Source organism: Protomyctophum parallelum (genome assembly GCF_964188405.1).
Source record: "Protomyctophum parallelum genome assembly, chromosome: 11".
In the NCBI taxonomy this organism is placed as follows: domain Eukaryota; kingdom Metazoa; phylum Chordata; class Actinopteri; order Myctophiformes; family Myctophidae; genus Protomyctophum; species Protomyctophum parallelum.
In genome coordinates, this window is record NC_139707.1 from 21,570,991 (window position 1) to 21,593,196 (window position 22,206).

Sequence of the window (22,206 nt, forward strand, 5' to 3'; positions counted from 1 at the left end):
GTGTTTTGTACTTTTTGAAAAGCATATTGTATTGTTTATCAAATAATGTGAAGTGTGTGATATAAAGTTTTATCCCACTACCAGAATCAGAATAGGGTCGACATGCATGGTATCTGGTTGCTAGGGCCGAGCTTACCAGTGCTCCACTTGCCTCCACACTTCCACAGACGAAGTACTCTGCCATAAGGTTCTAGGATTATTATCAATGTCTCCACATAATTTGTACAGTTAATATAAAACGCATTATTCGGGAATATTTCAGCATTTTTCCACTAGGATTATTATCAATGTCTCCACATAATTTGTACAGTTAATATAAAACGCATTATTCAGGCATATTTCAGCATTTTTAAGTGGTGCAACCACTTCTACATCCAGCATGCAATGTCCATGTACCTGTGTACGTGTGTAGGCCTACCTGTGTGAGCACGAGTGGTGTGCGCATGCGTGAAATTGGAACGAGAGAAGTATGTGACATGGCTGCCACCTGCTGGACAAACGATACAGAGAAGAAATTGGAACGATACAGAGAAGAAATTGGAACGATACAGAGAAGAAATTGGAACGATACAAATTGGAACGATACAGAGAACCAATAGACGGGAGTTGCACCACTTGGTTCACACTTGTGTGATTTTTTCCATTAGGACCACTACGCAACATCATCAAACAGCAACGTGCACCCTATAGTAACATCCCCATTTAACCATATAATGCATTTGGATGGCAAAAATGGCAGATCTGCAAGTTCAGTGTCTTGAATGAGATGTGCTGTGAGTTTGCATATCTGCTATTTTCCAGCATGGACCGTTGCACAGTGAAGTATAAACAAGGCTTTAGGAATAGGATTTATAAGTCGTTTTTAGAATCCTCCTCCTCAGGAGCATCACGGACATCCAAAGCTGTGCATATCCACGGATAGGCTATCCCAAGCATATCCACCTTCCCATGCCGTGCATGCCCCGGCGACACACACACACACACACACACACACACACACACACACACACACACACACACACACACACACACACAAACCCAAACCCAAACCCAAACAAACATGTTTAAATTACTCCTAAACATTTTGCCAAACATCACACACTCTCCTATCCTCCTGGTGGAAACCTGTGCCCAGAATGGGACTTTTTCTAGTTCATTTCTGCATCTCTTATCATTATACAGGCCACAAAAACCTTGGTGTTTGTAAAGATGATTTTAAAATGGCAATGGTAACAACCGAGGAGGTACTTAAAAAACTGAGTGCCCTCCAACCCCACAAGGCCACTGGCCATGACAATATTCCCTCCAAATTTCTCAGAGACTCAGCCTTTTCCATAGCTCCAGTCATCACCCACATAGTTAACCTCTCCATCAAACAGGGACAGGTCCCCCAAGATTTTAAACTGGCCAAAGTAACCCCCTTGTACAAAAAAGGGAGTAAATTAGAACCCGGCAACTACCGCCCTATTTCTATTCTAAGCTCCATCTCGAAAGTGATGGAAAAAATAGTCTATGAACAGGTTGAAAAGTATCTTGCCACTAATAAATTGCTGTACGAGTTCCAATCTGGCTTCAGAACATCCCACTCCACTGACACATGCCTCCTCTATTTGAGCGATCACATCAAACACGAGGTGGATGCTGGAAAATACTGCGGCATGGTCATGCTGGACCTCCAAAAGGCTTTTGACACCGTGAACCACTCCATACTGGTTAACAAGCTTAAAGCTATTGGTTTTGATAGCACATCAGTGAGCTGGATGCAATCCTACCTGGAGGGGAGAGAACAGATGGTGGAGGTGAACGGAACACTGTCCCCTCCCCTCCCAGTGAGCTGTGGTGTCCCACAAGGAAGCATACTAGGGCCTTTACTGTTCCTAATTTATGTTAACGACATGACTTCAGCTTGTGACTGCAACTTGTTCCTGTTCGCAGATGACTCAGCACTGCTGGTCTCGGACAGGAACAAACTGCAGGTTGAAAAGACCCTCAGCTCTGAACTCGGTAGAATCTGCACCTGGCTCGCTGATAACAAACTATCCTTACACCTGGGAAAAACTGAATCCATCCTCTTCGGATCAAATAGTAAACTCAGCAAGGCAGATGGCTTCTTGGTTAGAGTGGGTGACAATATTATCACACGAAAAGATCAAATTACCTACCTAGGTTCCATCCTGGAGGCTAATCTTTCCGGTGATAAAATGGCCACCAACGTAATCAAAAAAGTCAATCAAAGAACAAGATTCCTTTACAGGATCTCCTCACTGGTCAGCAAAAACACCTTGAAGACCTTAACAGGAGCCCTCGTACAAGGTTTCTTTGACTATGCATCCACCTCTTGGTACCACAGCACCTCAAAGGCCCTTAAAACAAGGCTCCAGACCTCCCAAAACAAACTGGTCAGGCTCCTACTTGGCCTCACCCCCCGAACCCACCTCACCCCTGCCCACTTTGACAGGCTGGGATGGCTTAGGGTCGTCGACAGAGTACAGCATCTTGCAATGGGTCTGGTCCACAAGATTCGATACACCACCAAGATACCCATGTACCTGTCTAAATACTTCCTTAATGTAAACGAAGTCCACACCCACAACACCAGAGGGAGTGCAACAAACCATGTACAACCCAGATTCGGCACAAACAAGGGACTAAATTCTTTTCGCTCCTATGCCACCAAAATGTGGAACGCCCTACCAACAGTCATTAAGACATGTGAATCCCTTGACTCCTTCAAAACCGCTCTCAAAGGGCACCTACGGATGGCTGCAATTCGAAACTGGCCTCTGTAAAATCTGAATCCCCCCCACCCCCCCAACCCATTTCCCTCACTGTATATTGTATATTTTCCCAGTGCTTGTATATTTTCCCTTTTTTGCTTCCCATATGATGAATTCCTGTTCTGTTCTTTAGCTACATAGAAATGTCTATTTGTATGTCTCTAAATGGTTGTATGTCCTTAAATGTTTTGATGAATTGAACAATGTGGACCCTGTTGTAAACAAGTGTAATGCTTAATTGGGTCGTCCACTCACAGTTGACAGTCTTTGTATTGAGTTTGTGCTTAAAATGTACTGTAAATTCTACAAACTGTTAATAAATATTTCAATCAATCAAAAAACAGGTTTCTGCTATTATTATTATTATTATTCCCGTGCCATGGAGGCGCTACTTCTAGTTATCATTTAAGTGAGGGTGTGCACTGTGCAACTGTGCATTATTGCCAAGTCAACCATGATTGATTGAAATATTTATTAACAGTTTAAAGTACAGAGATTACTGTAAATTAAAGTACATTTCAAGCACAACTCAATACAAAGACTAACAGTCTTTGTATTGAGTTGTGCTTGAAATGCAGTACTGCAATACTGTGAGTGGACGACCCAATAAAGCATTACACTTGTTTACAAGAGGGTCCACCTGTTCAATTCATCAAAACATTTAGAGACATACAAATAGACACTTCTATATAGCCAAAGAACAGAACAGATACACGGATTGATATAGTTCCAAACATTGGAACTATCCATAGAGTATTGTGAGCTGGCCCCTTGGGAACTATCCATAGAGTATTAAAAGGATAGAGACTAAACTGGCTCCGCCCCCTCCGCTATTCATGTCAGTGTAGCTGGGCTTTAACGTTGAGCGCTCGGTTGCACGGGGTTTCCTCGTCAAGAATCCACGGGTCCGCCTGCAGTCCTTCCTCTTACCACTAGGGCCCAGCGCTTCAACATTGGAGTGCCTAGCTGGCCCCTTGGAACTATCCCATTGTAGAATGAGCACTTCCGTATCCTTAGGGCGCATCGCTCGGCGAGCTCGCCAATCACAGCACGATCGCTCCTCCGGGCTATAGGATATATGCCCTACCCTCCTGCCGCCTGAAGCGTGCGAAAAAAAAAAAAAGAACGCTGATCTACAAGTTAAAAAACGAGTCACGTGATCCATAGATCACGACGGGCTCTTAGCTTGCAGATCTGGTGTCTTTCTTTTGTTTTCACGGGACACTCGCTGAATTATGCGTGACGTCATGTTTGTATTGAGGATAAAAACTAGCGACTGTGGGCGTTTGAGATCGATGTTGAGCTGTTGTTGAGAGAAAGTTCAAAATGGTGCAAATGTCAAAGAATGGTTTGAAGGAGAATCCTTTGCTGAAAGCTGGTCACCCTCCTGCAGGTAATATTTTATTCCGGACGGTACATTTACACACAATTGTATACATGTGATGTGTATATTTTTTTCAATCAAACTCGAACGATTGCTGCGTGTTTTGTTCTCTCCGGGATAACAAACAATGGGTTCTCGTCTAATAATCTGTTTGATCAAACCAGCGAAATTCTGTTCAGCACAACATCATGAGTACGTGCATGAGAAACATTTTTTCCCGTGTATTGTTCGATTGCTTTTATTCGGTAAATTCTTCTTTTAAAACGGATAATTTTGTTTTGTTGCACGACGCGAACGATTTAAATCAATTACAACAGTAATAGTAGTGGTTTGGTTTTATTAGCGTACAACAAATTGCTGCAGTATTCGTTGTGTTTTTTTGGAAGAGCATCATTGTAAAAACGACTGGCTGGCTTTGTGGCACAGATCCTCCTATTAAGTGCAGAAATAGTACACTGTGTGCTCGCATCACTGTCCGAGGGAACAGATCTCTGTTCGGTTTTCAACTGATGCCCATTCATGATGATTCGTGATTCTGTGCAATAAATTGCTTGCCCGCAAACTGTGTGTTCATCGTTTGGGGAAATATTCTAACGTTTACAGCGTTTTTCCTTATTTATGAGCCCCTTATTTGTAAGCGACAGTGCAGGCCAGGGCAACATTTCTATCCTAAGTGGCACAATATATGGCCCCACCTTTGAATGGTATTGCACTTCAAACTTTATTTCATACATAAATCAAACCCATGTTTTCCAGACAAGTCTTGTATGTAGGCAGGCAGTCAATCATAAAGCTTGTTTCACTTTCCGGTAATCTCGGTTATTAAGCCTGCGTTAGATGATTTGCCTTTACATCTTTATCAGCACTGATTGGATTTTTTTTTATACTTAAGCAAAATATTGGCTAATATTGTGCTTTTTGTTTTTTAATTAACATTTTCTCAACTCCACTCCTTGATTGATAGTGAAGGCTGGAGGCAAAAGAGTGGTCAAGAGAAACCTGGAAGATAATTCTTCCCATCATGGAACATCAGACAAAGTGACCAAGAGCCCTGATAAACCCAGGTAAAGTATACATCTAAACAGTGAGTGTTATAGTCATGTCACTCAACAAGTCCCAAGTAAAGTCTCTGGTTCACAAGTCCAAGTATCCTCATCTGAAGTCGACATTGAGTTCCAAAAAGTGTCCAGCACACAAGCCAGGGTCGTCCAATCAATCACCATTGGTTGGAGATTAAAAAGTCACGTGTGTGAAGTGAGGGGTGCTCTTTGTGGACATTTGACCTAATTTCTCCTTTCATTGTCAATGGCAAATATGAGACGTGTGGGGACAAGCTGTGTATATAGGAGGGCCTAGCATCCCTCAAAAATCACACCTGTGTGAAGTGAGGGGCGCTCTTATCACGTACATCATCGCATTCCAGCCAATCAGAATTTGCATCCTCACCTTCGTCTTCAATGTTTGTGTTATGCAATGTTTGTGTTTACACAAACACTCAAAATTGTCCAATGTCATTTAATGTTTGTTAGGACAAAATTTGGGGCTCACACACCAAAAGCTGGACATAGAGGCCCTCACTGTAAATCACCCGTGAAGTGAGGGGTGCCTGCAAACGTTTGTTAAGGGTGCTGTAAACAAACATTAAAAGTACATAGATTTGGCTGCCACATGTCACATTTAATAATAATACATTTTATTTATAAGGCGCCTTTCAGGGCACTCAAGGTCGCTGTACAGGTTAAAAACAGTACAAGAACACAGTTCAAAGCAGAACAGAATTTAGTGCTCTAAACAAAGACTTGGCTGCCACTCTCTGTTAAAAGTGCTCTAAACAAACGTCCATAGACTTGGCTGCCATATGACCTTATTCCGAAAGTCAGATGTTGGAACCGAAAAATCTAAAAGTCACAAGATTGAGTCAAAGGCAAGTGATGGGTTATAGTAACTCTAGTCAAAATATGTCCTGGATTCAAGAAATGTATAGGATATTGAGGCCTGGATGAAAATGCAGCAACAAATAAGGCAACAGTAGAAAGTGGAACATACACGGGACAGGTGCAGTACTGTAAGAGAAATAAAAAAGGTAATCATGTAAGCAAGCAACTGCTTCTATCAGGATATAAATGTTTTGTCATAGGATAAAGGTGATCACCCAGAATAACTTTATATTGATTTGAGTGATGAGTGTGTACCCAAACCATTGCAACCCTACCATAACATCCCTTTCCGCATGCAGTTATTGAAGCGAGATCATGCGACTGTTTACACAGTCTGATCACATCCTGCTTTGACATGCTTAGCAAAGTTGAACAGTCTATGTGACTGAGGCGCTTGCCATCCGTGCTCTATTAACTACCCTCTCTTAGATCTTTTCCTCTTGCCATCTAAAAAAAAAAGCATTCCATGCTTTATTACAAAAGGGTGAGTGTAGCGACAAGGGCCAGAGAGAGGGAGTGCAAGACGAGACAAGACAGGGGTTTGATCCAAACCTAGGTCATCACGCACACTAGGAGTATATGGATTGTGAATTAACCGGCTGAGGCAGCAGGCTCCCCTGTTCTCTTGCCATCTTGATCAAAACATTTTAATGCCACAGAGCATCATATGATGTTAATTGTGGAGGGAGACTGCTGTACAAGGCAAAAAAATGCCTACTTTAGTGCAAGTACAAGAACTCGTCTTCAGGCAGTAATGATAAGCATGTGATATCATGTCTTGTAAAGTATGGGAAGGGTTCACATTAGAACACATTTCCTGTCAAGGACCTCTTTTTAGGTTTTCATTGATTCAGAATGGTCTCGCTGATATCCACTTTCAAGCAGCGTCCCTGTTGCTAGGTAAAGCTCGGCTCACCTGTGGTCCGTCAATGAAATGATTCCCTGCCGTCCACTGCCATGTTAACTGCAATCCTAAAACAATATTAATGCTTCGGATGACTTGTAAAAAGACTTGTTTTTGCATTGGATTTATCCCCTTAGTTGTGCCATATTACTCCAGTTGATTTGCCACTACGCTACTTTTTGGAGACAATTTTACTGAGGTTAAGGTTAGGTTTAGGCATAATTTTACTGAGGTTAGGAACAGGGTTAGCTTTAGGTATAATTTTACTGAGACCCGGATAGCCTGTGTAGCCGTCTGGGCACCGTTGCTGGTAATCCAGTCTGGCAGTGTGCCGCTGCCTTTTTTACTGAGGTTAAGAATAAGGTTAACTTTAGACATTTTTACTGGGTCTTCCTCAAACTAGTGGTAACGCCACTAGTTTATTACTACAGTATACAGAGACTATGGGTCCTATTGTCGTCACTGCCTTACCCCTAAAAGTTTTTCAATTTTTAATTTTTTACTTTTTTGAAAACATTTTTTCAAAATAGTGTCGTAGTGGAGGTAGATCGGCTAGTTGTAAAATGTTTTTCAAAATAGTAAAAAAGGCAAAGAAGTTTCGGTATAAGGGGTATAGGCAGTGATGAAAATAAGAGTCATATATCTTCCATGAGGTAGAAGGAATACTGGCTAAAGTGGATTCCATATAATGTATAGTAAAATACCTCATTAATTGATAGATAAAAGGTGAGACTGATTTTACTCATACTTTGATTTTACTTGTACTTTGAAAATGTACTTGTTTGAAAATGTAACTGCCAATTTGTGTCAAACGGTGATTGACTGTCTAGGTCTAGGATGAGTGGAAAACGTATTGTCGTCATTAAACCTGTGATTTGGTTGTAGGTCTCTTGCCACTGCCAACCGAATGCAACAAGTCAGCACCCTTGTAGCAGGAAGCTTGGAGAAGGTAAATATAAATTATAATTCAGTCTTTATTAACACGTTGACTGTGTAATTAATCTTAATCCCCCCCCTTGACTGCATGTGTTTTTCAATAACCTTTGAAGAATCACCCATATGTTGTACGTCGTTCCATTCCACCCATGGGTGCCTTAAAATAGTGCACATGACTGTCCTGGACTCGGAAGATAATCCATGGTCGATCTGTGAAAATCGGTAAACTGAGCGCCGCCGCCTCCTCCCATAGGATTCCATTGTGGGGACTTTTTTTCCCCTTTCGGTCACGTGATCCAAACGTGTGAAAAAGAACCAGTGGAAAACTTATGATTTCTCATAAGTTATCAAATGTGCCCTCCAGGCTCAATAAACAAAACTCGGGCTTCTCTTATTACGCAGGGTAAGACTATAAAATGAACTTGGGGAAACTTGGGTTTAGCAGTCTTAAGTGTTGAAATGAAAATGCATTAAAAATATCTATCGAACCAATATTAAAAAAAATCTGTTTACTGATATTTAAATCCTCCAGAAAAGTTGTAAAATATGCAGTTTTACATGATTTTAATGTGGTGAAATATGCAGGATTTATATGCACCCTTTTGGAAAAAACGGACTCCTGCATAATCTGTGCCAGTTTGGCTAATTATGCTGTAAATTCTGCCATCGCATAAGTGTTTCTAGGAAAGCTTTCAAAGGGGTCAACAATTTGGAAAAATGCTACATTTAAGTTGTTTGAACTAATGTGTGTATCACATTAGGCTTAATACATCGGGTAATAAGAATCCACAGTTTGTAGCATCTGCAACCAGAATCACACTTACTAATTATCAGACTGGGTTTTCTATGGTGTGTTGTGTGACACTTAACTTCCCTTTGTGTCCTAATGTGTTAAATGAGTTTTGTATGCATCTTTGCAGTTTGGCCATGACTTTCCAGAGACACCAGTGAGTGTGAGGCACAGCAGAGTCCGCCCTGCCATGGAGAAGCCTCACTCTCCTCCCAGGGCTTTCCCCATCCAGCAACCTAGGAAGTGTTGAACAAGCATACTGTATGTTAAGATGCCCTGAGGTGGACCAATGTGACGTAGAGTGTGACAGACAAACGGGAAATGTTAGACATGAGGGTTCTGATATGTTGTCTATGAAGAGTTAATGTTAATTCTGAAAAAAAGGAGACCTAAAGCTTTTGTCAAAGCATATTTGTAGACCTTGCTAATTTTACACGATATTAGATAAGCTTTTACAGGGTTGCTTAACTTGTTTTTCTATAAACGAGCATTTAATGTGCCTTGAGTCTTACTAAGAACCCTGTTTTTATAAGCACCAGTGGACTAAAACTATATGGGCATTTTGGTATTACAAGTATGTTGCTTGAGGAAAGTAAATCTTATGAGTCTGTACTCTGTACTGTTTCAGTAAAGTCTTTTGTAATCAATTGCTTGGCACTTGTCAGTAGTTTGAATAAATTAATGCATGCCAGTAACGGGCAGCTTGTATTTCTTTCTTTTTTTCATGGAGAATTCTAATTTAGCCTCTCAGTAACTCATCATATCCACTGGGTGGCGCCAAATGTTAAGTTTGAAGCATAGGTTTGAAGGTCCATGGCTTCAGAGATTACTACACCTCTAGTAGTAGATATGCAATTATACTTTACTGCTACTTTTGTGTTTTTGTCCCATAGTATCAAATACTTTTTCTGAGTTAACAGTATTATGTAGGTGATTATAGTCATCATTCAGAAGGTACTGTATTCTATTTACCAATTCCACCATGTCATCATGGTAACTTAGTTTTTGTACACTTATTTTTGTACACTTCAACTGAATGCATCTTTGTAGCAAGTATCTGTAGTCTGCATGTTCAGGCTATTATTCAGACTTATTCAGACTATTTTGAGATGACTATTTCAACCAAGCACTATGAATGGCGCAACTCTTTGAGAACTGCCGTTCAATCAAATGTGGGTACAAAATCTAGCCATTTGGATCCATTAACCATGGTTTATTTATACTTTGGGTCTTCCAGACAGAGCAAGTTCACAACGTAACTTCGTAACATGGTAGCTTCTATATGCTGGTGTCTGAAAATGACCTACATAAATCTACAAGCTCAATGTGTTATGGATGCAATGCCTTGTGAACTTGTAGATCTGCTAGTTTTGGTGTGTGACACCGTATATGAGGATGTCTAAATTAGGCATGGGGGGGGGAACAAGCATTTAAATCTGCTTGTGGAATGTAACAGCTGAAGGTTGGTAATTGAGAGAGAAAATAACTAATTTAAAAAAAACCTAGTGCTGATCTGAAGTCATATGGCAGTTTCTCTTCACATTATTGCAGTTCTGTTACTCTGCATATCAACACCATTTGGTTTTATAACACTGAACAAATAGCCCTGTGTGTGTGTGTGTGTGTGTGTGTGTGTGTGGGGTGGTTGAGCAACATGAACAGACTAGCCTGTCATCTTCCCAGGACATTTGTTAAATTGGGCTAGTACCAAATGTGGCTTAACAGCATGCTTCTATAATACCCATATAAAACTGAACAGCGGGGTGCACAAAACATGATGGAAAATCACGCTTTGTGCCAGTATTGGTGCAGCACTGAAAAAGACAGTTGTTCAGCTCACAACAATATAGGCCCATAGGGCTTACAGCAGGTAAACTAGTCCCATGTCTGTAATCATCTTATAGGAGGTGCTTTATGAAAACTGTACTGGAATGCATTGTAAAGGATGTGGGAACAACCCAGAGGTCCCAGACAAGAGGACTGAAGGAGGCAGACCAGATTATAAACAATTTCATCTGCTCTCCACTTTCCATGCTTGGGCCTACTTGTATTTCACCTTTTGTTCTGTTGCCTGTGCTGTGCCATGTTGTCTGTGCTACAGAATGTGCCTAATGGGTAGCAAGAAACACAAAGATGGACTATATGTACAACCCCGAGGCATTTTGAAAGATGGGGAGGTAGAGTAGAATACTGAAACAGACATTTTTCAACAGCTGCCAGACTCCAAGCCAACATCCGTTTCAACCATATGGTGGGGTTGGATAAACTAGAGATGCTGTTGCCTTTGTTCTTTTTGTCCAGTCTATGCATGGAGCTCTTTGATCTGAAAAGGGTTGAGCTATCTGTACTGGACAGGTATAATTAATTCAAGCAAAGCTACGAGTAGGGCGCTAGGCAGACTGCATAATATCACCAAATCTTAAGTGTTAATATACATACTTAAATGCTATATACTGTAAATAGTTGACCGGAGGACCCCAAAGGTCTATACTAGTATAGGCCCCATCCCTTTTCCTTATACACTAAATATCTTCACCACAAATAGCAGATCTACAAGCTCACAATGCGCCATGTGTCGCAGCGTGTCACATGTTGCAATGTGAACAATTCTGAGCTTGTAGATCTATTTTTGGTGAATGCATACCCCAAAATAGGAATGCTTGGGTTCATGTTGTTAACTCTGACAGTGTACAAATGTAACCAAATCGACCGGGTTACATTTGTATACTGGTAATTAAAATAGATACATTAACCATAGGATTTTACTGCGCAGGTATTGACTTTGCTGATCATCCCAAACATTGTTCTGTGTTCAGATGGAAATGAGCTTCTAGCTAAATGTTTACATGATGTGTTCAATTGATTGAATTATTGTACATTCTTGTGTATTGTTTGGCCAAAATGGTCACAAACTATCTGTTTGTCTTAATACCAAGAAAATACTTGATAACATTGTAAACAAAACACACTGACCCTAAAGTTTCTGTGAAGCCTGTTCTGTTCAAACACATGCCTTTGAGACCATCTGTGTGTGCAGCACAGAGGCCTTAGTTTGCAGCTCTATTTCAGAAACAGAGCAGTTGGTGGTCTTCAGAGTTGCAGACATGGTGGATTTAGCTGCCAATGACTGCCCATCCAAGCCATCCGAGGAGCTGAGAAAACACTGAAGACCCCCTGCACAATCTTGCCTCACACAACAATGTACTATAATCAGTACAATAGATGTTTAATAATACTGGTTGTTTAAAAGGGCAAGTTAATGATGACTTTGCTACATCAAAACATGAAAAACTAGCTAAAATCTAATTGACAACTAAATAAGCTGCAATTGCCATAAAACACTTTGCCTCGTGAGGGCGCTATAGACCTTTGAGCCAAGTTTATATCAACAGTGCACTGTGTGGTCAGCGCCCGGGGGATTCGAGGCGAATACAATTAATCCAGTTTATGTGTCTTATAGTTTAATCTATAGTGTATGCGCCGGCCTTGGATAATGTTGTATTTATATCAGAGAGGTACAATGTTTAATACATTTTACCGTAATGTATAATTGGTCGTTTGGTGTCGTAATTGTTGTGGTTAGTTAATGTGACCACAAAGAGACAAAGCAGTAACACTCTCAAGCTAAATAAGGATAAGACAGAAGTTCTCATAATAGGTTCTAGTGAACAGAAATAATCAATATTAAGCAGACTTGGCAACCTGACTGTAGAAAGTAACAGTACAGTAAAGAACCTGGGGGTTATTATTGATTCTGAATTGAATTTTAATTCACACATTAATCATTTTACCAAGATTGCCTTTTTTCACCTTAGAAATATTGCACGAATCAGAGCCTATGTGTCCTTGGACGATGCGAAAACGCTAATCCACGCCTTTGTTTTTTCTCGGCTTGATTACTGCAATGCACTTTTTCAGGACTGCCTAAGAAAACAACTGACAGATTACAACTTGTCCAAAATGCAGCAGCCAGAGTTTTAACTAGAACTAAGATGAGAGAACATATTACTCCAGTTTTGGCTTCACTGCACTGGCTTCCGGTTGTTTTTAGGATTGATTTTAAAATTATTTTACTTGTCTATAAAGCTCTCAATGGTCTCGCACCTTCCTACCTACATGACTGCCTGCCTAAATATGTCCCAAACCGCCCCCTAAGGTCTTCCACTGCTGGCCTGCTCGCTTTGCCTAAAAAAATGGCAACTAAAAAATACGGGGAAGCAGCTTTTTGCTTCTACGGCCGTCGGCATGGAACAAGCTCCCACTGTACCTTCGTCAGGCAGCCTCTGTAGACATTTTTAAAGCTCAGCTCAAGACCCACTTCTACAACATTGCTTTTAATTGATCTTTTTATTTTTTGTTATTCATGTCCTCACTGTATTGCATTACTGCTTGTTTTTTGTCGTTGCCTTGCTTTTCTTTTATTCTCCATTGTTCTGTAAAGCACTTTGAGCTGCATTTCATGTCATGAAAGGTGCTATACAAATAAAGTTTTATTATTATTATTATTAACACAAAAGGCCTGTATTATACATCCTGGGACTGGAGTGAGTCCTGTCCTTTCACACATAGGCGCGCAGGACGCGGGGAGGGGAGAGGAGGGGGCGGCTGGATTTCCCAGCCTTGTGTGTGTGTTGATGGGCGTGCACGGCGCATGCATGGAGGGGGGGGGGGGAACTGTGGTTCCCCAAGCCGTGTGTGTGTGTGTGTGTGTGTGTGTGTGTGTGTGTGTGTGTGTGTGTGTGTGTGTGTGTGTGTGTGTGTGTGTGTGTGTGTGCATGCGCGTGTGTGTTTTGGGCCGGCGCTCCCTTCCAGTCCCAGATGACCTCATGAAGTTTAGTCAGGAAGGAGGAGCCCCGGCATCGTCCAGCACCTTGGGTTCATCAAGGGATTCATGTGGAGATAAGCGTCGGGGAAAGTTTTAGTACTTTCTTGGATATCCATGAAATTTATATCAGGTAAGACATTTACTTGTTCATTATTCACAGTTGTATCGACATACTCGCCTCTGTCGCCTTATCTTCTTTTGGTCTTGTCCGCCGGGGTTCACGGTGTAAAAAGTAGAGGAAACTCGTTAAAGAATTCCGCCTACAGACTCCAGAGTGTAACGAAGGGAGGAATGTTGAGACATGTCTATCGAGGAAGCGAAAATCACTGTCTGACAGCAGCGGTCACTGTTACTATTTTCTGTATTGTACGTGTAAAATTATTATAGAGAGTCGGGTGTCGCGTCATCAGTTATAAAAACTTGTCAACTTCCATAGTTAATGTGCTCTGAGAGTGTACAACTGTAAACAAAATGTGACTTACATTTGTAAACTCTCGAGAGTTCAAAATGGATACATTGCCACTTAAGGCTGTTACTGTTTAGCTTTACTAGCTTATATACCAATAAAGGGATGTGTTTATTTTAAAGCCACAATGCATCAAAATAGTTAGCTCTGGTCCATAGCTCTAATGCGTCGCGCATTAGAGCAAATAGTTAAAATAAAAGTTTTGTGAAGACTGCATTGGTCTTCAAAATGTCCTGCATTGGCCTCATAATTGTCTGCTTCCAGACTGCCAATCATCTGGTAGGCAGGGGTGCTGTATTGGGGAGTCGTGGTAGTGAAATGTTATCTGTATAAACATGCCATTGTTGAATAGTCTACATGTGTCAAGTTTGTTGCTTCCTTTTGTAACATTCAAAACAATGAATAGGCTTCACTCAATAACTTTGATGACAAATTCTACTCCCACTGACCGTGGGGTAACATCCTGCTCCATAAAGAAAAGTTTATTACACTTTTAAACGATAGTCTTTTTTAAGCCTAAATTAGGCTGTATTTTCAGATTAGATGGATAGTGGTGGTTTTGAAATCAGGCTGGGCCCTGGGTCCAGGCTAACATACTATAATCATGTGCGCCCACAGGATTTAGTCATCGCAATTTGACCAATGTTTACATAAAATGCTTTAATACTTAATTTTTTGGTGTATTTTTCTTCTCCTAAACATTTAGCTAAATGTCAGATTTATCAGCTGACCAAAACAGGCAATTTAAATTTTGGACCCAGTCAGTGGCCTCCCTGGGCAGTATTGTGATGGCTATATTGAAAGCCTCTCTACCAGGCTCTCTACCCCTGGAAGTCTTTACCTGACACACTGCCCCAATCACTTGTCTGAATCAGGATACTGGCTGAGTGTCTTGTCTTCATATGTTTACCTACATGTATGCTGTGTTTACATGTTCAGCCCACCCTCAGCTTCAGATGGAACCTATTTTGCTGTGCAGACAAACATATGTTTTTGGATGCTAGCAATGTTGCATTCCTAACAAATCTATGCTGCCAGTGCTTATGGTACCATTATCACAGATTAATGTGCTTATCATATGCCAAAGCATATGGCTACTTATGCTGGTGTATCAGCTGCAATGATGTAAGAAGTTGACATTGCTCAGCACGCATCCATTGAAGTGACACTGCAGGGCAGGCATGTCGGCCTTAATGGTTCCCAGCCTTTTCTTTTGCCAGTTGGCCAGTAACAGGTGCTGCTGCCGGCTTGAGAGTCTGAGTCATATTGTTATGGCTGAAGAGTGAGTCTCATTGGAGCCAATGACCTGACAGCCAGCCCTCACACAGTGTTGGTGATGGATATGTTCTACATCTGACTACTGTCACTCAAGGAAGACAGTCAGTACCTGTAGCATGGAAGACAGGTTAAGAAGAGAAGTGTATAGTTCAGTTTAGGATTGTCATCAGCATAAATTGATGTAAATCAGGCTTTCGTTTTGAATATGTAGATGGTATTGTTTTCAAGACATTATGCCCGGATGGTGTACTGGTAACATAAGCTGACCATTTCTCAGAGAATCTCTCGGCTACCAGAAGCTTACCAACCTCTGTTACTTGGACGTAGAGAATTGATGATGTTCCGCATAACACTCAACGAGGCTGTTGGAAAAGGAGACCAAATGTATTTAATAATAAGTGGTTTTCCTGCATCATTGCTGAGCCATTTTCATGTCATCGTTGTCAGAGTGGTTTTAGGGTACTGTTGTGAAACGGTTTAATAACAGAAGCAGAAGTAATTGGCCCCCAGCTCTTGGAAATGGAACAAAGCAATAACTTGTTATGCACTGTTATGTGTGTCTCTCTCACACACACACACACACACACACACACACACACACACACACACACACACACACACACACACACACACACACACACACACACACACACACACACACACACACAGACTACTGAAATCATAATACTAATCACAATAACCTGACATGGCTTCAGTTGAAAGAAAGGGAATATATTTTAACCATAGCTGGTCTAGTTCACTACCACAAGTGATGGTATCAGAGAGGACATACTTGGAGCTCCCAAAACTCCAAAATGACTAGATGCATCATGCCTTACAATCATGTACTTTGCTTCTTAGCAGTGGCTGTTTTTGATGCCAGATCATACAAATTAACCGGTGTCTAGCCTGTTGGCTATGTTGCATTGTGTAATTGCATTAGCTCCGTTTTCTCAAGGGATCAAGACAGTCTCTGTATCAAAATACGTGCCTTACCATTTAATTGCCCTGGTTCACCCCCAGGCCATCTATTAAAATGTAACGGAATGATAGCCATGCATATTGAGTTGCATTTGTATTTGGGTGTGGATTTGAGGCTACGTTCCGCATGTGTGCAGTGCTTGAGCACAGACTACAAAGTACAAACAACGCTGCTATATACCTGCTATACCCTGTGAAACGTGGAGCGACCTCATTAGCTCCAATGAGAAAATAGAGTTTAGCAGCACCCCAGTTATTTTGACCTGCCAAAGATGTTTTATGATTACACACATACACAGTTTAATTAAACTATTCTCAGCCCAATGAGGCATTCCGCTGAACTGACACGGCAATAATTCATTCACGAAAGCACACCGTTTTTGCAACAGTGTGTGTGTGTGTGTGTGTGTGCTTGGCGCTTGCTTGCCCTTGTTTATGCATTTGATTGACACAGAAATACCTTTTCATAGCGGCTGCCATTGATTCACATTTTTTGTTGGGCCTTTTGAGAGCCCAGAGAGCTGCAGACGTCAGAGCTTGGAACTTATGTTTATGTTTATTCAACTTTCAGCATGATCACAGGTTTTAAAAGACAGAGGTGCCATTAAAAACACTGAATTATTTTGCCGATCACAAGAAACTTCAAATCTAAAATGCAATAGCCTATCTAAAAATCCAAATGGTGTAAAACTCAAATCTAAAATCCATTATCATTTAAAAGTCCGCACATAATGGGATTGGTGATTCTCTGTATCTCTCAGTTCTGCATGATGGGGTGTCCAGGTCGTCTCCATTTCTAGTTTGACGTCCAGAGATCTCTTTCCTGAGGGGAGGTAGCCAGTTCCTGAAGTTAGATTTGAACAGATTTGAACAGGAACTGTCCCAATGAAACCTGCACATGTGGAGGCTGGACAATAAATGCTAGCAGGATTCACTATACAATTCTGATAACTGCTCACCAACTCTGATGAGTTAAAAGTGACACTGAGAGTGTGCAGTGCACTCATCCTAATTAGTTCTCATTGGAGACACATTTTCTAATAGGTTGTCGATTAGACATATAAGTGTTTGTACTTTTTGGTTGCCTAGTCTTCCTCTTCCATACTTGGCTGTCATTGCTATGTTGTCAAAATAACACTTTCTATGAATGAATTTGCCTGTAATGCACGCAGTGGTTCTCAAACGGTTTAGGCTCAGGGCAGCCATTACATATTATTTTCATCCTTAGCACTGAAATTTCACTGTTATTTTTGTTGTTATTTGACTACTTTGGCATAGCATAACAGTATTATAGGCTCTACTATTCCCTTTTGTACAAGTCTAGTGACTATTATTATTATTATTATTATTATTATTATAAGATGATCATGGTGACGACAACTGTGACAAGCAAAGGGTCACACTCAGAATGACAGGATCAAAGTTTATTTTATTTCTCCGTTTCATCTCTGACAAAGGCTGGAAAGCCAAAATGTTTGTTAACGGTACCAGATGTAATTACACTAACCGGTATCATTGTTGAAGGTTAGCTGTCTTGTTCATGTGCCTGTATACTAGTATACAGTATTTTAACTAGCTGGAGACCTATGAGTTTTCCATTGGCGGAAACTAAGCGGTACTGATGAATTCTCCAGTGTTTGATAATGAGAGCTAGGCTAATAATAAACCTGTACCCTGGTGTTGAGTGGTGGTGAGCCCTTATCTGTAAACTGTCTGGACTGAACACCTGTGGAATGTTTAGCGGCCAGAACCCTGGAGTGATTTACTGGTTATGCAGTATGCACATCTGCTTTGAAAATAGTCAACGGGTTCAAGACCCCATGTTGCCGGCGGAGTCCTATGACTTTATGATTTTACTTTTTCCCCAAGTCTGTTTTCTCTTGTTAAGATAACTCATTCAAAGACCCTACCGTCTGACCTACAAATCCCAGTGTAAGAAAAACTGTTTTCAAAAACTTCCTGTAGACTTTGAACCATGCCTGTTAATGTTTTACCCCTAGTCAAATAGTAGACTACTGGGCTGCAAAACATTGACTTGTGTCCAAAATATGTACAACACATTCAACGCCTCTATTACTTTATTTGTCATATACTCATACTGTATATGGATGAGCTGTATGCTATGATCCTATGCCCAAGTTAATTATTCAAATATAGATTATGATTATCAGAATACTTGGCATAAGACATCAATACTATTCATTTAGCAGTAGGAGCAAATGAGTGGACTCTTGCAATGAGTTATTGTAGCTAACCTGTTGTCAAGGAGTCAGCCTGATGACATCATAGATGAGAGGATGTAATTGTTGTCTAGTCTGGTAAGGAGGATTATAAGACTCCCTAATTATCAAGGACAGAAAATAATGTATTAATAGACCCAGACAAGTTGAGATAGAAAGAGGCTGGGACTCATGAGAATTTATAAGGCAGACCTACTGTGTATTTAAACTCATAACCTCACTTGATAATTGTGTTTTTCTTTCGAGCTAAATATATCAACACATGAGCTTATGTCGCATGTTGATTTAATAGGTGTGAAATAGGCATGGGAGGTGTTTAATGGGTGACGGATGAGCAATGTCTTGTCTGATTCCGACTTTCTCAGGGATAGACAATTATGTCAGTCACTTTCCACAGCCTCCGGTACAACTGTAAATTCAGAGTAATGGTTGTCTCTCTCAAACATGCCTCAACGTTGAAAAGCTCCCGGGTAACCCTGGTGGAGTAAAAGACAATGTTGCTCTTGCTCACATCAGAACTGCTGAGCCAGCAAGTTCAGCAACACTGTTTAGCCTAATTTACTACATTTATTTTGAAAATCAGTTATTTATGTGGTAGGCTATATTACATATTGTTCCTGTGGTGGCAAAAATGTAATAAAATCACAGCTAAGTTAAGTAATAAGTATGACGTCTTATAAAGAAATTGGGCCCCTGTAATCGGTAATTTTAATTTTCTGATATGAGAATGTGAATTTGTTTTTGTTATTTTTTTAAATTACAGCGTGATTGTCAAAAGGACATTTCCTATACATCCATGGTGTTTATAAATCATTTTGTGTTAAAGAGTTTATTAAATTAATAGTTTTTCACCGTGGGCTAAATAAAGAGCCCTTGTGAACATCAGTTGGAGCGTTGTCTATTCTGCATCAGATGAAGATTGTTTAGGAGCAGTTTATTTATGGTGGTTCTTACATTTTGTAGGTTGCGGTTTCCATGCGGACAGAGAATCAGAGATCAGGTCTCCACAAGGCTGCTTGGTTTCGGACGACACTTAACATGGCGCAGCTTCGCATGAACGTGCATATCGATGGAAGTGTGTAGGGCAAGTGGCGAGGAGGCGGTTTAAAAAAGAGGGTAGAGGACTACTGGACTACCTTGGACATTGATTATAGATTTGGCTTGCTATTGTATAGCAGCTGGTAAAAAAAGTAAATTAGGCCTAATTTAGAAATTAGAGTCTGGAATGATGTATCACTGTCAATATAATCTCTTTTCATATCTTTTGAATAGCAGTCATTCTCCCATGGTCACTACTACTGTACTCGCTAATTAGCAGCTCAGACATATTATCTGTGTGTATCTATCTATATGTGAATATTCAGCCTTGATGAGAAACTTTGCCCCAAGTTAAGAAATCTACCTGGGATTGAATGACCTCATTTTGCCTCTAGGGTAAAGGTGAATAAGCACTAAGCAGACATGTCTAATGTGTGAGAATGACAACCTGCTTCCCTAATCTTAGGCAGATCTGAGTTTATGTAAATACCGCTCAAAGCTTTTTTGTGTTAGATGTGTCCAAACTACATGGATGAGCAATCAGTGGTGTTTATAATAGAGTTTACGATGATCAAGTGCCACATCAGTCACCTGATTTGAATGAATACAGAATGGAATTATTAACACTCCCAGGATTAGGTGCCTGGCTCCACACACATTAAGAATGAATGCAATCATGGCACTTTAATGTGGTTTGGGAAAAGAATGTCAGCCATATGGAATATTCTAATTAAGAACCCTGGCGGGTAAAGCGAGGTACTCACTTTTGATGGTCTGATGTGCACAGTTAGCTATAGTATTATAACAGAAAAGTAAAACATTGGCCTTACTACTGGAGACTGGGAGAAAATCATTAAACACAAGAGTACAGCCTTTTTTGCTCAGTTAAACATTAGAGCCTACAGTCTGTGCCTTATATGGACGACGGTGTCTCAGAGAGGGAGTATAAAATTGACTGGTTATAAAACCTGGACTACCTTTTTTGCAGACCATGGGTTTCAAATGGGAGCTGATGGGACGCTTGTTGTACAACGCCAGCTACAACTAGTAGGGCGGGGTTATATAACCTCACAAAAACTATGCATAAACCTAACCCTAACCTCACAAAAACTATGCCTAAACCTAACCTCAGTAAAACTATGCCTAAACCTAACACTAACCTGTAAAACAAGCGCCACCTCAGCTCTGCAAAAAAGACTATAAAACGTCTATTCATTGCCTACATTTGTAAACATGACCGTGTACAATGGCTGAGACATTGTTACTCCATACCTGCTCCTCCACTTCCTTCAAGACTTCGAGCCATGTTAAATACCCATTGTTTCATGGGCAGGCCTCTCTTATGAATGGACCACAAAAGAATGGATGTTGTTAACCTGTCAAAAGTTCATGGGAGAAATCTTTTTCATCTTTGCCATCTCTTCAAATTAGAACTCATCAGGCATTCTTTGTGTGATTCTGGCTATGCTTATTAAACAAAACTTGAAGGTCGGGCCCTGGCGTGAATCTCGATGTCGCTATGACAACAGTGTAGAAATTTGAGAGCAATCATTCATGCAGAATCGGTTGGTCGCCAGGGCTGTTACTAGGCAAGACAGAGAGACAAGAAAGTGGGGAGGGGGGGCTGTAAGTGCTTCCCAGCTATTGCGGACAAGTGGTGATGTCGGACGATGCTGAAGGTTGCTGTCCCTATTGTTTGCCATTCGACAGAGGACAAAGCAGCTTCTAAGTCTCCCAACCGCCAATATATGTTTGTGTGTGTGAAACTCTTCACTGCCAGAGGCAATCAGGAAAAACAATCCCATTTCCGTTCTATATATAGTCAGGGTTCTCAGATGACAGCTGTATAGCTACATGGCCCCATTAACCGCATGTCACGTCCTGCATTGTGCAGGTGAGGCTCTTTTTTTCTCTTCTTCTCAACCTGTATGGATTTGAACTCAACTGATGGAAGACCCGTTGATAACCTGAGCACCCCCTCCACCCTGTGCAGTATCCAATTTCTCTCAGCTGAAAGAGCACTTTCACTTCTGGGTCACAGGTCATACTATCATAGACTAGAATAATCTCCTTTCTATTGTTACAGCAGAGGTAACGGTCATCATGGTTCTAAAGGTGAACACAGGCCAAGTTGAACAACATCTTGTGACTCATTTGTTGTATTGTGGTCTTTGGCACCGTATCGAATGGAACACATCCTATTTTTTTGAGTTATTTTCTCTATTTTGAAGCATGAATACAGTGTGACCTGTTGCTCTTCTCCTCTGCGGGGGGGGACCTAATACTCTGCTGTTTCTCTGGGATCTCTTGCAGAGCAAACGTGAATATTGAGCGCCTGCTCTCTGTCTATTTAAGCAGTGTGTCCACAAAGCTCTGTCAGCTTCACTGCGACTTTGGCTGCTCTGTTCCAATATGGAGAGGCCCCTCCGAAGGGGGACTTCTTGCATTGAAGCAAATACCCAAACTCGACTTAGATGCCACGGAATGGACATGATCTGGGTCTTGATGCCTCTCCTGCCACATGCAACACAGGCCATAACTTATCTCTGAAGAGAGTTTCTCGCAAAGGTCACTATTATAATCCCCACCACGACTTATCGCTGTTTGATGTTGATTTTGCCCCTTTCTTCTGGTAAGAGCCACACGTTGA

General features: G+C 41.0%; 2 protein-coding genes across 5 annotated transcripts in view; both read left to right on the forward strand.

Annotated features, from left to right (window-relative positions):
- The first annotated feature begins 4,010 nt into the window (after positions 1-4,010).
- Positions 4,011-9,423, forward strand: dap1b (death associated protein 1b). The gene is made up of 4 exons (XM_083776307.1): positions 4,011-4,170; positions 5,126-5,225; positions 7,888-7,951; positions 8,859-9,423. Exons 1-4 carry the CDS (start codon positions 4,104-4,106, stop codon positions 8,976-8,978), a joined length of 351 nt encoding a protein of 116 aa, XP_083632433.1. The 5' UTR covers positions 4,011-4,103; the 3' UTR covers positions 8,979-9,423.
- Positions 9,424-13,497: 4,074 nt separating this feature from the next.
- Positions 13,498-22,206, forward strand: part of tanc1b (tetratricopeptide repeat, ankyrin repeat and coiled-coil containing 1b) — a gene marked incomplete at its 3' end in the record, with an annotated part of 144,768 nt that continues 136,059 nt past the window's right edge. For all 4 annotated transcript variants that reach the window (XM_083776986.1, XM_083776988.1, XM_083776987.1 and 1 more), the window contains exon 1: positions 13,498-13,683. The remainder of the gene's footprint in view (positions 13,684-22,206) is intronic.

What these genes read in the sequence shown, in the direction of transcription:
- dap1b (XM_083776307.1), top strand. Translation starts at nt 4,104, where the DNA reads ATGGTGCAAATGTCAAAGAATGGTTTGAAGGAGAATCCTTTGCTGAAA. An exon ending in AAGAGCCCTGATAAACCCAG is followed by an intron (nt 5,226 to 7,887) that starts GTAAAGTATACA and finishes ATTTGGTTGTAG; the next exon opens with GTCTCTTGCCACTGCCAACC. An exon ending in TAGCAGGAAGCTTGGAGAAG is followed by an intron (nt 7,952 to 8,858) that starts GTAAATATAAAT and finishes GCATCTTTGCAG; the next exon opens with TTTGGCCATGACTTTCCAGA.